Genomic DNA, 14343 nt, shown 5'->3' with positions numbered 1-14343 from the left:
CGCGGAGAAGCAACAACAACAGCAACGCCAACAAAAGCAACAGTTAATCGACAATGGCCAAGAGGAAGAGAGAGAATGGCGAGAGCGCTGCCGCAGCCAAGGCCTTGAAGAGCAGGAAAAACGAGGTTGCATCAAAATTCAAGGAGCTTGCAGTAGAGGATGCCACCGAAGTGCAGACCACCGTCACAGAGAATGGCAATGCGATTCCAGACACAACAACCATCCAAGTTATTACTGGGTCCTACGAAAGAGTTCTCCATGGCTTTGCAGCGACTGTCCCAAGTGCCCTCCTTACTGGCCAAGACAACGCCTCAATGCCAGAATCCGACGCTCCAAAAGTCAATTTTACCGACACTTTTCTCTTCAACGCCCATGCGTCCGCCATCCGCTGCATGGCGCTCTCTCCCCTGTCCGACGAAACCTCCAAAGTCACGCTCGCAACAGGCAGCACAGACGAGCGCATAAACTTGTACTCGATTTCCACCGCTCCACCCTCAAAAAACCGACCCAAACTCCCTTCCCTCAACGGCGGCTCCATCACCGAAAACCCCAAAAACAAGGAACTGGGATCCCTCCTCCACCATTCCTCTAATATCACAGCGCTCTACTTTCCCACACGAAGCAAGCTCCTGAGCTCAGCCGAAGACAGCACCATTGCTATTACAAGAACACGTGACTGGACCGCCCTCTCAACCATCAAAGCACCAATACCCAAGCCCCAAGGCCGACCCAGCGGCGACACCGCGGGCCCTGGCGAAGTTCCCTCTGGCATCAACGACTTCGCCGTGCACCCCAGCATGAAACTTATGCTCAGTGTCGGCAAAGGCGAAAATTGCATGCGCCTTTGGAACCTTGTCACCGGGAAAAAAGCCGGCGTCTTGAACTTCGACCACAGCATCTTGGGTGCCGTAGGCGAGGGTCGCTTTTCCTCCGGCGAAGCCCGGCGCGTACTCTGGGACCCAGACGGCGAGGAATTCGCAGTCGGATTCGACCGCGCGCTCGTCGTTTTCACTATCGATTCCAAACCCAAGGCCAAAATCGCGCCCGAGCCCAGATCAAAAATTCATCAGATAATGTATCTGCCTAAGACGATGCAGAGGGAGAGTATTCTCCTCGTTTCAACGGAAGACGGCCGCGTACTAGTCTACGATACCAGTAAAACTATCACCCACGAAGACGATGCCAAAGCAGGGAAACAGAAGCAAGATATCCCAGAGAGCAAACTCCTCGCGCAAATCGGTGGTCCAGCCGCCGGACTAACAGGACGAGTAAAAGACTTTGAAATCTTACCGCTCTCACAGTCTACTTGTGTCATCGTCACCGCGTGTAGCGATGGCACAGTGCGTCTCTGGGCACTAAACACCTCTGATCTCGACGGTAAAAGCGAGCAACACGGAGAAGGGGAAAAGGGGTTCTCAGCACCACAGGTCGGAAAGCTACTCGGATCCTATTCTACTGGCACGCGAATCACGTGTTTAAAAGCATTCCCCATGACGGGAATACCGGATGATGACGACGACGACGAAGTTGAGGCGTCGGAAAAGAAGGAAGAGTCAAGTAGTGACGATGATAGCGAGTAACCCTTTTACAAAAAAGAAATGTCAAAATTTTCATTTCCATCCCTTTAGTTGCAATAGGGGAATTTATAATCCAGAATTTAAATTAACTACCGATTTGATAATCCTAATTCCACTTTCTCAAGATTCCTTCTCTTAGTCAACCCCACCCCTCCTTCTCTCCTTCTTACTCCCCGCTGGAATGCTTATAAATTCATAGTAACAGTCATACTATTACTATGCACCAACAGCGTGGGCGGCAACCCCTGGCACAAGACTTCCAAATCACTGATATACTTTACGCTCTCCGCCTCACTTTCACACGTCCCCTGCAGCGGACTTGGCAGCGTGGTGAAAATAACAGCTGTAGCTGAGCTATGACGCCGCATGAGTTCATTGAGGATGAGGTGCTGAGCGCGGCAGGGCAGGTCGTTGAAGGAGAGGGGTAGCGATTGGTGGGTTGGGAAGCCCGAGGCGAGAGATGGGGTCGTGCTGGTACCGGTGCCGGTTGGGGGAGGGGGTTGGCAGGTGGATGCGAGGTGGGTGGAGGAAGGGGGTGGGAGGGTGCTTGTTTGGACAGCGGAAGAGGATGTGTCGAGCGGGTTTTGGGTGGGTGCTAAGTTGGGTTTCGGGGTGTCGATGAACATGATGGAGTGGCCTTGGGGGTCTTCTTCTGTGGAGACGGCGGCGCGGGGGGTAGGGTTCGACGTGAATTTTGGGAGGGATTGGCGACGGATGGGGGGAGCTATGGTTGGGGGGTTTGGACGGGAGGAGCCGGAGATTTGGGAGGAAGAGCTGGCTACGCTGTGGGATTTTGGATGATTTTCGGCACGGAGGATGGCGGTGTCGGAGGCGCTGGCATCGGAATGGGGTTTGAGAGGCGTTACGGACTGTGTGGTTGGCCTGTCTTCGCCTTGTGAAGAGGCGTCTTTGCGGTTTCCCTTCCAGATGGCCTTGCGGAGGTCGAGCTGGCGGGAGAAGAATGAAGTGCTCGGCGCTGTTTTTCTGCGTCGCAGCGAAGTGGTAGGGCCATCTTGATTGTCCTCGTCACTTGATGCGTCCAGGTCGTATTCGTCAAAATTACTGCCGCTGACTACGGCCTCGCTATCTGATGCTACGCCCTCGTCATCAGCATCGTCATCTTCTCGCTCAAGTTCCCCGGTAATCGATGGTTGCGTATCACTGTCGCTATCTTCAAGTAGAGCAAGAGGTAATCTCTGACTACGCATTGCGAGTCTACCACTTTCTCTAACTGACGACCTGCGCTTAGCCTTTCGTAACATCTTTCTCAGCGCAGAGAAGCGCTTCGGGTTAGCATCTTGCTTGCCATGTTGAAATGAAGCAATTGGCCAGCTTGTGACAGCTTCAAGAATGTCGACCGTCTGCTCCAGTTCCTGGCTGGCTGTCAGACTGCCCTGTTGGCGAAGCCGCTTGATGTCCTGCCACCAGCGCTCATCTTCGAGAGAGTAGTCGATGTCCCGCCCAGTCTGGTCAAAGTCTCCTTCGTCGCGTCCATTAATGATAACTTCGTACATTCCCAGGTCTCCAGATGATAGCCAAAAGACGTGGACTTCGGCCTCAATACGTAGATTACGTAACAAGGTGGAAACACGCCCTCGTTCCTCTTCCACGTCCGTCTCATATTCGACGAAGACGCATACCCTCAGCTTGTATATGCGTTTCCACGATGGTACAGTGTGTAATATACAACCTAGTTGGAGGATGAGTGTATAAGTGTCAAAATTGGTTGTTAGGACGTTCTTCCGAAGGGGTTCATCACCAGTGGTAGCAGTCTCTGCTGACATTTGAATCGGCCAAAGGTCAATGTACTCCTTAGATGGGTCATCAATCTCAATATCACCCAGACCGAGAAAATTAAGCGTTTTTTGCTTTGTTGTTAGCCTTGCAGGTGGTACCTCAAGCTCTTGAAAGCCCTTAGCTATGGCAACATTTGCTTGGAGCCTTGTAATGAGGTCTTCTATGATGGTCACATAGCTGCGGATTGCGATTGCATTCTCTGGCTTCATGGCGTCTGTAGGAAGCGGACTGTGCGTGTTGCCAGTCACGCGGCGTCTTGCTGCTGCTTGTACAGCCTTCCGAGACATGGGGTTGTTTGCGGCCTTGCTGGTGGGTCGCGAGGGCTGGGGTGATGGAATTCCCACTGATGGCTGTGTTTGCCTCAGCTCCGGCAGATTGTAGAAACCCATGACGACAATGTTTGGTCTCATACCACCCAAACCTGCACCTAGTACGATGTTGCGAGCACCCCACTCTATGCTAGGTGAGATAGCGATATTCACAAACGCTTTAATCCTGGAGAAATCGATATACTTTGTCCAGGATTGTTGTTGTCGTCTAGCCTCGGGCACAGCTTCACCAAAGTCATCGGAGACAATGACATGTCCTAGGACAAAGAGACCTCCTTTCTTCAGAGAATTGCAGAACTGAATTAGTTTGTACTGCCGCCTTGGATCGTTGACTAGGAGCAAAATTTGTGGTCTCCAGAACTTGACGTGTTCTTGGCGCAGACGGAGTAGGTATTTTCGAACCTGATGGAAGATAAGATTTTGACTAACGTCTCCCCAGGGCTTTGGCGGCGTCGTGTAATGGATCAAGAGGAAAAGGACCATCAACAGACCTACGCAGCCGGAAGCATAGAAGCCATCAACAAAGAACATAGTCGCTCCACATGCAACCGTTCCTATCGCGGCTGTCTGCCAGCTGAAGTGGTGGAATGAAGGCCGGAAGTTTGGGGCAGATCCAATTTTGAGTAAGAAACAAGCCAAGTTGGTGACAAGGAACGTCATGAGATACTGGAAATGATTAGACGGTGAGATTGTAAGTGCAAGATATGTTCGTGAGCAGACATACTGTCATTGTGATGAAGGAAGCAATTTGGTTGATATCGGCAAACATGGTGATTTGGGCAATGGCATAAGTAATGACGATGGCGTAGATTGGCTGTGATGGGTTAGATATCAGGCTTATATGTTCGTTGTCCAAGTGGAAGAACATACTTCATCAGACTTCTTGGTACCTTGACCAAATAATGAAAGTCCTGGAATGAGATGATCGCGAGAAAGAGCCTGCAAGAGCTTGGAAGAACCAATGACACCCATAAGTACTGAAAACAATGATGTCGCCATCTCGCCAGCAAGAATGACGGCACCGGAAACATTGGTTAGCTGAATAACATTAGTATTACTGTAGAGGGTCTCGCGGGTTATGGATGCCGCCATGGCGAAAATGACAAGAGTGTATAGAACAAAGGTCAACCCTATGCCGTACAGGGTGCCCTTTGGGATGGCTTTACTGGGGTGCTTCAAGTCTCCGCTCATGCTAGCACCAGCAAGAATGCCTCCTGTGGCAGGGAAGAGAATACCAAAGAGATCTTGGAAATTCTCGCGGCGGTGAATTACACTGCCTGCCGCGCCGCGGGTGAAGTGAGGAAGCAGGTTCTGACGAAAGGTATCCATACTAAGGCCTGTAAACACAACGTGCTCCTTGGGCTCAGAAAACGGAGGTAAGACTATAGCTGAGAGGGGAATGCTGATGGTCGCGACAAGCAGAATGACTAGCAGTCCATTGCTACAACGTGCAAACAGCCCGCTACCAGCTAGACAGATGATGGTAGATGCGACCAAGACAATAGTAGCCCACAAGAATTGCCACCAGTAGCTCTGGGGCATCCACTCTGCCATGTTACCTCCATGGGTACCAAAGTTCTCGATGAGACAGTCGATCAAGCCGACGGCGTTTAGAGAGGTGTTGAAGACGGAGCCAAGGTAGTAGACAATGCCGATACTTCCCCCAAACTCTGGTCCCAAACTTCTCGAGATGAGGTAGTAGGCTCCTCCGCCCCTGACGGTGCCGTTGGTAGCGATTGCAGAAATACTCAGGGTAGTCAAGAGGTTTATAGCATAGGCGGCAATCAACATTGCCATTATGCCAACCAGTCCAGCTTGGCCCAGGAGGAAGCCAAAACGCAGAAACATCAAAATGGACAAGACATTAAGTGTGACAGGGACGAAGACACCGGCAAAGGTGCCTAGCTTGTCTGTGCCTCCGACGGGTCTGGGGAAAGCCCCAGGCCGTGGTTTGGAGGACTCGATGATAGGGTGCGTCTTGCCATGACTTGCGGGTCCCTGCCCAGGGGCTGCTCGAGACGAAGTGAACAAATTAGAGAGCCATCCACCTACACCTCGCCGTTGATGCTCAGTCTCCTGCGAGCCATCCAATACATTGCCATGTTGCTGTCCGCTGCCGGCTAGGAGCGGAGTACCCTCAGTCGGTGGTGATGATGGCGGTGACTGCTGGACAAACGAGCGGCGATGCAGTCGCTCAGTGTCGTCGCGGGCAGTACGAGCAGCAAAGTTTGAGCGTGCCCTGGGCAATGGGCGTCTAGTCAAGTCGTTGTTGGCATTGTCTGCATCGGTCATGGTCTAGGCATATGTAAAACCTGGTTCTGGGCACGTGTGGATGGTTACGTCGACGGAGGTCAGAGCGCAGGCGCGGGATCCGCCGATGGTTCTCTTGTAGGTATGTATCGTCGCCAGTCTGTTGAGACGACCAGACGGGAAGACTGCCGGACGGCAAGGAGCAGAAAGCAGAAGGGCGATATGCAGCAGCAGCGGTGACTAGGCCGGAGGAGCGCTGATGGCGCAACTATGTATGTTCACAGAAAACAAAGCCGGCCAGCGCGCGTAGGATGCAAGCATGAAGTCATGGCCATGGGAGGAATGCGTAGCCTCAGTTAGCGCCTTAGCCTCATTCACCGTTGGGGCGCATGCAGGGAGGCCGTGATATGGTCATCCCGCGCCCCACGCCTCGGCCAAATGACCTCAGCCTCCCGCTCGGCACAGACAATCAATCGCTGTCGGACCAGTCCGTTCTTCTGAGTCCTCGTTGTGCTGGCTTGCGTCTTGTCTTGCTGTCTTGCACTCCGCGTCGTCCACTCGACTCGACACTTTTCGCGTTTTGTCTATAATCCACGCGCAGACACGCATCCGTTGCCCGTCTGCATCGCCAAGTTATATCTGCAGGCCCCCTGTATCGCGGCCTTGCATACTTGCACAAGAAGAGGCAGATAAGCGAAGCTTCCTACTTTTGTTATCGCAACCGGTTCTGCTTCGATACTCTCTCGATACACGACGCGACCCAAAATGGCGGCCGACCGTTCCTCGTCCTCGAATCCGCCGGCAGCGTCGTCGTCTTCGGCGCGAGCATCTCGCCAGAGCTCTCCAGCCGAGGCCCAGTCCATTCGCGCAAGCTCGACGGCAAGGCTGGGTTCATCTATTCCTTCTCAGCCTAACGGCTCGCCAGCTATACGCCAAATACCTACACCCTCGCAGACTGCAAACTCGCCGTCAATACAAACACCTTTACCTGGACGCGTAGACCCGCACTCGTCACTTCCTGGGCCATCCGAGTCGAACCTCTCGTCGGCACTGAGGGAGTCGTTGGGCAATTCTCCTCCACGATTCGGCACCCCTCCGATACGTCCCCTCTCTCCCGCCCAGGAAGCCGCCCCTCGCGGCCCTCCCAGTCACTATGGCTCGTTCGACGGCCGTGGCCGCTCCCCTGTTCCCTACGAAGACCCCGAGATTGTCCGTCGCCATCTTGTCGGACACTATGCCTCGCCTAGCCGCTCCAACCGCGGCCAGATAGGCGACGATGATGCACAGTCGACAGGCATGCGACCTGAGGATGACGAAGAGCAGTTCTCCAGTCTGCAGCTTCAGGGCGGTGATATTACGCGACAGATCTACAGGTGGAGCGAGCAGCAGCAGGCCGAGGAGCAGGGCAAGATGCAGCGCAGCAAGAGCTTCCACGGGTCTCGCCGCAAGCCTGAGGACGAGGCTCTCGATATTGACTCGATCCGACAGCCAGGTGGTTTCCGACGTAACTACATTCGCAGAGCTGCGGGTAGCCCTTCGCCCGCACCCGGGCCGGCTGGATACGGTACTGTCCAGCAGTCTCGGCAGCAGCCCCCGGTCTTTACCAGCAACTTTCTCGAGTTCCTCACTCTGTACGGCCACTTTGCTGGTGAGTCTTTGGAAGAGGACGACGAGGTGCTAGGACCTGATGAGTACTTTTCGTCGGATGCTCTCGACTCTGGTGCGCAAAGCGAGGATGAAGACCGAGAATATGGCGAGTCGAGTGCCCTTCTTACACCGGGGAAGCGCAGGAGACGCAAGCCCAAGAAGACAGGCACAGGTTCTCCTACTGGTGCGGCTATGCTGCTCCTCAAGTCGTTTGTCGGAACGGGTGTGCTCTTCCTGCCGCGAGCCTTCCTCAACGGTGGCATGGTCTTCTCCAACCTCGTACTTCTCGCAGTAGCTGGCCTCTCATACACGTGCTTCGTTCTTCTCGTCTCTACCCGTCTCGTCGTCGAACACTCATTCGGAGACATGGGCTTCCATCTATACGGCAACTGGATGCGTAACATGATCAACTCCTCCCTAGTCGTCTCTCAAATCGGCTTCTCCTCCGCTTACATTGTCTTCGTATCCGAGAACCTGCAAGCCTTTGTCCTCGCCGTGTCAAACTGCAAAACCTTCATCGACATCAAATACATGATCATGATGCAAATGGCCATTTTCCTGCCCTTGTCGCTCTACCGCAACATCAACCACATCCAGAAACTAGCGCTGGTTGCCGATCTCTTCATCCTCATGGGTCTCGTGTACCTCTACTACTATGACATCTTTACTATTGTGGATCAAGGCGGCATCTCCGATATTGCAAACTTCAACGCCAAGGACTGGACTTTATTCATCGGCACCGCAATTTTCACCTTTGAAGGCATCGGTCTCATCATCCCCATCCAAACCGGCATGAAGGATCCCAAGAAGTTCCCAAAGGTACTCGGCGGCGTCATGATCATCATCACCGTGATTTTCCTCAGCGCCGGCGCCCTTTCCTACGCCGCGTTCGGCTCCAAGACGAAGACTGTCGTCCTGCTGAATATGCCCCAAGACAACAAATTCGTCAATGGCGTGCAGTTTATCTACTCGTTGGCTATCTTACTTTCGACCCCTCTGCAAATCTACCCTGCGATCGAGATTACGAGTCAACAATTGTTCAGTCGTACCGGCAAATACAATCCCTATGTCAAGTGGAAGAAGAACTTTTTCCGCTTCTTCATGGTGCTTGTTTGCGCGACGCTGGCGTGGGCTGGCGCGGGTGATCTGGATAAGTTTGTTAGTCTTGTGGGCAGTTTCGCGTGTATTCCGCTCGTGTTTATATATCCTGTAAGTTCTTGCCTTCCAAAGTATCCTTCATCTAGTTCGAGGTTTTTGACTAACGAAATGATACAGCCTATGCTCCATTACCGCGCCGTCGCTCGCACAACAGCTGCCCGCGCTTTGGACGTCCTGCTCTGCATCGTTGGCGCAATCAGCATGGTGTACACTACGACCCTTACCGTTGAGAGCTGGATCCAGGGTGGAGCTCCCAAGGCACCTGGGTACTGTGATAGCAAGTAGTTGATTGACACTGTCCAACTCCTTCATTGTGCTGTTTTTCGTATCGACCACGTTTTCTTTGCCTTTTTCTTTTCTGAGAACGAGTTTTAGTTTTGCATCACGCGTCATGGCATTTCAGCGATAGGGGACATGTGATTTGAGACCTGGGACGCGAAGCAAGGGGATGGAGTTTTTGTTCGGTTGATAGGAATATTTGTATGTAACGATAAATTGGCATGTGCGCATTTATATGGATAGAGTGACAGAGTATGCGGATTAGGCTCTTTTTTTTTAGCTGCTAGTAATATGGATGCAAATTTGCAGTCTCATTGGCTTATTCTCCTTCCGCTTTGTGTGTTTTCTTGTACAGGCAATGTTCGGTACTAGATAGGAAGTCCTATGTTCCTTCCCGTAGAAGAGAAAACATGAGTCCTTACTCAACAAACGGTCACGTGCAAGCGCCGATGTTCAACCTGCACAAATAAAAATCACGTGGTCCTCTGATAAACCCATCTTTTCTCTTCCCCCCCCCCTCCTCCGATAAACATGCATCCGGATATCTGACTTGAGCCACAAGGATATATACAATAGCTCCAGCCTCACTTCCGTCACTTACTCATGGAATAGTAAGAAAAACCCCTCGTTGGAAGGGAAATACGAGGACTAGCGTTCCCATTAGTGGGGCTGATGGTTCAAAGTAGCACATAGCAAACGGGGATGATAAATAGGATCGAGATGTGGATAGCATAGGGCGTGGAAAATCAGGCCCCAGACTTTATCGAAAAAGCGGCTTGCAAGGCTGAAACAAAGGGTGTGCCAAGAATATGAGTGAGATAGAGTGAGAGCATGTGAGAGAGAGAGGGCGTGCGGCTGAAAAAGGATGATGCACCACGTTCTGACGGGATATGTTTGTAAGATAGAGAGAGGCGAAAGTGGGCAGGCGGGGCGGGTTGGTCAAAGGCGGTCAGTCAGAAAAAAAGAAGAAGAAGAAGTAGAAGAAAGGTGAAATGTGGCCTCTTTGAACCCGCTTTTGCCTGATCAATCGTATTTACGAAGCAAGGGGAGAGAGATTTGATTGATTGATTGAATAGAGGGGGGGAAGTGATAGACGCCCGCTGGTCTGGTTGGGACCATGTGGAAAAAGAGCCGGTCTGGCATCCCCTCCCCTCCCCTCGCAACCTCTCCCCCTCCGTCTCCCCCACCCCACCCGGCACGCCTTCCTCGTCTAGCTCGTCCCATACACTCGTGCAGCGGGCTCGCCAGCAGCGCTAGGTGACAACAGGGAACTTTGAGATTGTTGGCAATATGGCACTCGCTCGCCATTCTCACCGTGTTTGCTGCCGATTGCTCAACGGAAGAAATGGGTTGGCAGCTGGGACACGTTGAGGGTTGGAGCTGATGATTCGACCCTGTGGCGGGGTAACAATAACGCCCAGTGGCGTTTTTTTTCTTTACAATCTGCATCCAGAGTACATTGCTGTTTTGCTTTTGGGTTTGCTTTACGGCTTTTGGTTCGCGCGCGGCTTGCCGGGCAAAGCAATTGGGATACAGACATGCAGGGTGCTGGTTTTCCCTTCACCGTCTGATGGACGTACTTGCTATCCAAGAAGGTGGTGGGTGGGTGGGTGGAGAGCTGGAGCGCGGGTAGAGCTCCGCCGTTAGTGGGACATGAGCTTGAGGGCAGTTCCCACTTTGTTTATTTGCTTGCATTGTGCTTTTTTTGTTTATTTATTTTTTCTCTGCACGCATATACATACATATACATATGTAGGTAGGTATGCACACTGTACCAGCACACAGAGTCGAAGCAAACAAAGGATCGAACGTGATTGACAGGCCGATTGATTCGTCGTGCTTAGCTCCGTGTCGGGAGCTGCAACCCGGTACTGCTGACGTAGCATGTAGGAGTCGTGTATAGGGGGGGTTGTATTGGCGAGCAATTGCCTTACTACAGAATTAGAAATGCTTCCCGTAAGCAGTCCCTAGTTGGGGGGTTGGCAGCCGTCAGGTCAGGGACACGAGGTATTGAGTAGCATTGAGCAGAGAATTTACCAGCATATCGATGGGCAAAATGGTCGAGTGTTGAGTTAGTGTTTCTATTTTGGAGGTGCTGCGCCTCGCGGTCCCTGAGCAGCGATGGGTATGGCGGGCGATCGATCCAGGAACGGTAACGGGGCGACTGTGCACCCATTGGCCGCTGCAATAGTCGCGGAACCCGATGGGACAGGGCCCATGACGGGCGAGGGGGACGGGCGAGCATCGTCAGTCCGTTGCGCAAGGCTTGTCGAGTATACGAGCTTCAGGCGTGGTAGAGCGGCGCTACAGGTGGGTGCGATACGCTGCATTGGCGAGACTAGCAAGGTGGAGTGGACAAGGGCGCCGCTGGGGCATGCTGCTCAGTGCTTGGCTTGAGACGTATAAGTCAAACACACCACCGCTCTTTTCTCTCCTCACATATCCTGTCCATACCATCTCCTTCCCCCCTCCCGTTATCTTGTCCCTGCTGCCAATTCACCCCCACCGACAACCCTACAATCGCTTCCCATTTGTAATCGACTCCCCTCTTTCGTTTCTTCGCCATGTGGTAAGTTCCCACTGCCCCCGCCCTGCAGCTGTAGACCACCACAGCACACGCACACGCAGAGAAAGAGAGAGACTATGTCGATGGAAACATTGCAACATTGCCGCTGACTACTTTCCCCTCAACAGCGGAATCTTCGGTTACATCAACTACCTGGTGGAGAAGGACAGGAAGTACATTCTCGACACATTGATCAATGGTAAGCGGGACGCCCAATTCGCTGTCCTCACTAGCTCTCTTCCTACGGGTCTGGTTCTGTTGAGGACGGCGGGGTTTCACAATGACGACGGCTGACATTTGCTTTTTTTCTCCACGTCCAGGTCTGCAACGTCTAGAATACCGCGGCTACGACTCCGCCGGTCTCGCTGTCGACGGTGACAAGAAGAACGAAGTCTACGCCGTCAAGGAGGTTGGCAAGGTCGCCTCTCTCAAGAAGCTCGTTGAGGAGCAGAACTTCGACCTCGGAAAGGTCTTTGACTCGCACGCCGGTATCGCCCACACACGATGGGCGACCCACGGTCCCCCCTCCCGTGTCAACTGCCATCCCCACAGGTATGTTTGTCTTGTCTGGCTGCTCAATGCACCCTTCAGGCCCGCCACTGCATTCTGCTCGTGCTGACGCCCCACCTTCAGGTCTGACCCCAACTGGGAGTTCTCCGTCGTCCACAACGGTATCATCACAAACTACAAGGAACTCAAGACCCTGCTCGAGAGCAAGGGCTTCAAGTTCGAGACGGAGACGGACACTGAGGCTATTGCCAAGCTCACAAAGTACATCTACAACGAGCACCCAGACCTGAGCTTCCCATCGCTCGTCAAGGCTGTCATCAAGGAGCTCCAGGGTGCTTTTGGTCTCCTTGTCAAGTCTGTCCACTACCCCCATGAGGTTGTGGCTGCCCGCAAGGGTTCTCCCCTTGTCATTGGTGTACGGACACAAAAGAAGATGAAGGTCGACTTTGTCGATGTCGAGTACAACGACGAGGGTGCTGCTCTCCCCGCCGAGAGCGCCGCCCACAACGTTGCGTTGAAGAAGTCGAACAACTTGCTCGCTCCCCCAGACAAGTCGCTCCTCCACCGATCGCAATCCCGCGCTTTCCTCTCGGACGACGGTGCCCCAATGCCCACCGAGTTCTTCCTCTCCTCCGACCCATCCTCCATTGTCGAGCACACCAAGAAGGTCCTGTACCTCGAGGATGACGACATTGCACACATCCACGAGGGCTCCCTCAACATTCACCGCCTGCACAAGGATGACGGATCCTCCAACGTCCGTACCATCCAGACTCTGGAGATCCAGCTCCAGGAGATTATGAAGGGCCGCTTCGACCACTTCATGCAAAAGGAGATTTTCGAGCAGCCCGAGTCCGTCGTCAACGCCATGCGTGGACGTCTCGACCCTGTCAACAAGACCGTCACACTCGGTGGTCTCCGTCAGTACATCTCCACCATCAGGCGATGCAGGAGGATTATCTTCATTGCTTGCGGTACTTCTTACCACTCTTGTATGGCTGTTCGTGGTGTCTTTGAGGAGCTTACCGAGATCCCCATTGCCGTTGAGTTGGCCTCTGACTTCCTCGACCGCCAAGCACCCGTCTTCCGTGACGACACTTGCGTCTTTGTCTCGCAATCTGGTGAGACCGCCGACTCGCTCGGTGCTCTCCGCTACTGCTTGGAGCGTGGTGCCCTGACTGTTGGTATTGTCAACACTGTCGGTTCCTCCATCTCCCTCCTCACTCACTGCGGTGTTCACATCAACGCCGGTCCCGAAATCGGTGTTGCCTCCACCAAGGCCTACACCTCGCAGTTCGTCTGCATGGTCATGTTTGCTCTATCGCTCAGTGAGGACCGTGCCTCGAAGCAGAAGAGGCGTGAGGAGATTGTCGAGGGTCTCGGCAAGATCTCTGACCAGTTCAAGGAGGTGCTCAAGCTCGACCAGCCTATCAAGAAGCTCTGCGAGAGGTTCAAGAACCAAAAGTCTCTGCTCCTCCTCGGACGTGGCTCTCAGCACGCCACTGCGCTCGAGGGTGCTCTGAAGATCAAGGAAATCTCGTACCTCCACTGCGAGGCCGTCATGTCTGGAGAGCTCAAGCACGGTGTCTTGGCTCTGGTCGACGAGAACCTCCCCATTGTCATGATCCTAACCCGGGACGACATCTTTGCCAAGTCGCTCAACGCATACCAGCAAGTCATTGCCCGTAGCGGTCGTCCAATCATCATCTGCAACGAGAACGACCCCGAGTTCCCCGCTGACAAGACTGACAAGATTGAGGTGCCCAAGAACGTCGATGTTCTCCAGGGTCTTATCAATGTCATTCCTCTGCAGCTTATGTCTTACTGGATGGCGGTTGCCGAGGGCGTCAACGTTGACATGCCCCGCAACCTTGCTAAGTCTGTGACTGTCGAGTAAGCAAGCGTTTGTGTAGTTTACATGGCGTTCTCTGGGCTAGAGAAGCTGTGTATCATTTGGGATTTGGACTAGATGTGGGATTTATGAATGGAAACTCTGGACGCAGCTTATGTGTATGGCATTGAATTTTACGATAACTAGGATGCAGAGCGATGCGTTTTGCGCAGCTTGTGGTACTAGAAGAAATGAACAAAATATCTCTTCATTACTCGTATTCCTTTTGCTTATATGTAGTATGGTACTGATTGCTTGTGTGGCAGGGTGATGTAGGTGCCCGCATGGGTCGGTGAGGGTCTAGTCACGGCGCGGCGTTTCATCCCCCTGGTCTGATGA

General features: G+C 53.1%; 5 protein-coding genes across 5 annotated transcripts; 4 read left to right on the top strand and 1 right to left on the bottom strand.

The window, feature by feature from the left end:
* Window positions 1-8: 8 nt before the first annotated feature.
* On the top strand, window positions 9-1671 carry COCSADRAFT_228058 (uncharacterized protein). The gene has a single exon (XM_007704229.1). The coding sequence runs from the start codon at window positions 54-56 to the stop codon at window positions 1578-1580; it is 1527 nt and encodes a 508-aa protein (XP_007702419.1). The 5' UTR covers window positions 9-53; the 3' UTR covers window positions 1581-1671.
* A 91-nt stretch (window positions 1672-1762) lies between these two features.
* COCSADRAFT_28504 (uncharacterized protein) lies at window positions 1763-5995 on the bottom strand (the record flags this gene model as incomplete). Its single annotated transcript, XM_007703870.1, has 3 exons — window positions 1763-4369; window positions 4428-4517; window positions 4574-5995. 3 exons carry the CDS (start codon window positions 5993-5995, stop codon window positions 1763-1765), a joined length of 4119 nt encoding a protein of 1372 aa, XP_007702060.1.
* Window positions 5996-6718: 723 nt separating this feature from the next.
* On the top strand, window positions 6719-9043 carry COCSADRAFT_95508 (uncharacterized protein; the record flags this gene model as incomplete). Its single annotated transcript, XM_007704228.1, has 2 exons — window positions 6719-8809; window positions 8876-9043. The coding sequence occupies 2 exons, from the start codon at window positions 6719-6721 to the stop codon at window positions 9041-9043; spliced, it is 2259 nt and encodes a 752-aa protein (XP_007702418.1).
* Window positions 9044-10588: 1545 nt separating this feature from the next.
* COCSADRAFT_228045 (uncharacterized protein) lies at window positions 10589-10913 on the top strand. The gene has a single exon (XM_007704227.1). The coding sequence runs from the start codon at window positions 10691-10693 to the stop codon at window positions 10853-10855; it is 165 nt and encodes a 54-aa protein (XP_007702417.1). The 5' UTR covers window positions 10589-10690; the 3' UTR covers window positions 10856-10913.
* A 398-nt stretch (window positions 10914-11311) lies between these two features.
* Window positions 11312-14184, top strand: COCSADRAFT_38893 (uncharacterized protein). The gene is made up of 4 exons (XM_007703947.1): window positions 11312-11606; window positions 11732-11802; window positions 11924-12155; window positions 12237-14184. Exons 1-4 carry the CDS (start codon window positions 11602-11604, stop codon window positions 14008-14010), a joined length of 2082 nt encoding a protein of 693 aa, XP_007702137.1. The 5' UTR covers window positions 11312-11601; the 3' UTR covers window positions 14011-14184.
* Window positions 14185-14343: the final 159 nt, after the last annotated feature.

Source organism: Bipolaris sorokiniana (genome assembly GCF_000338995.1).
Source record: "Bipolaris sorokiniana ND90Pr unplaced genomic scaffold COCSAscaffold_11, whole genome shotgun sequence".
Taxonomy (NCBI): domain Eukaryota; kingdom Fungi; phylum Ascomycota; class Dothideomycetes; order Pleosporales; family Pleosporaceae; genus Bipolaris; species Bipolaris sorokiniana.
This window is presented reverse-complemented; position numbering and strand designations above follow the sequence as displayed.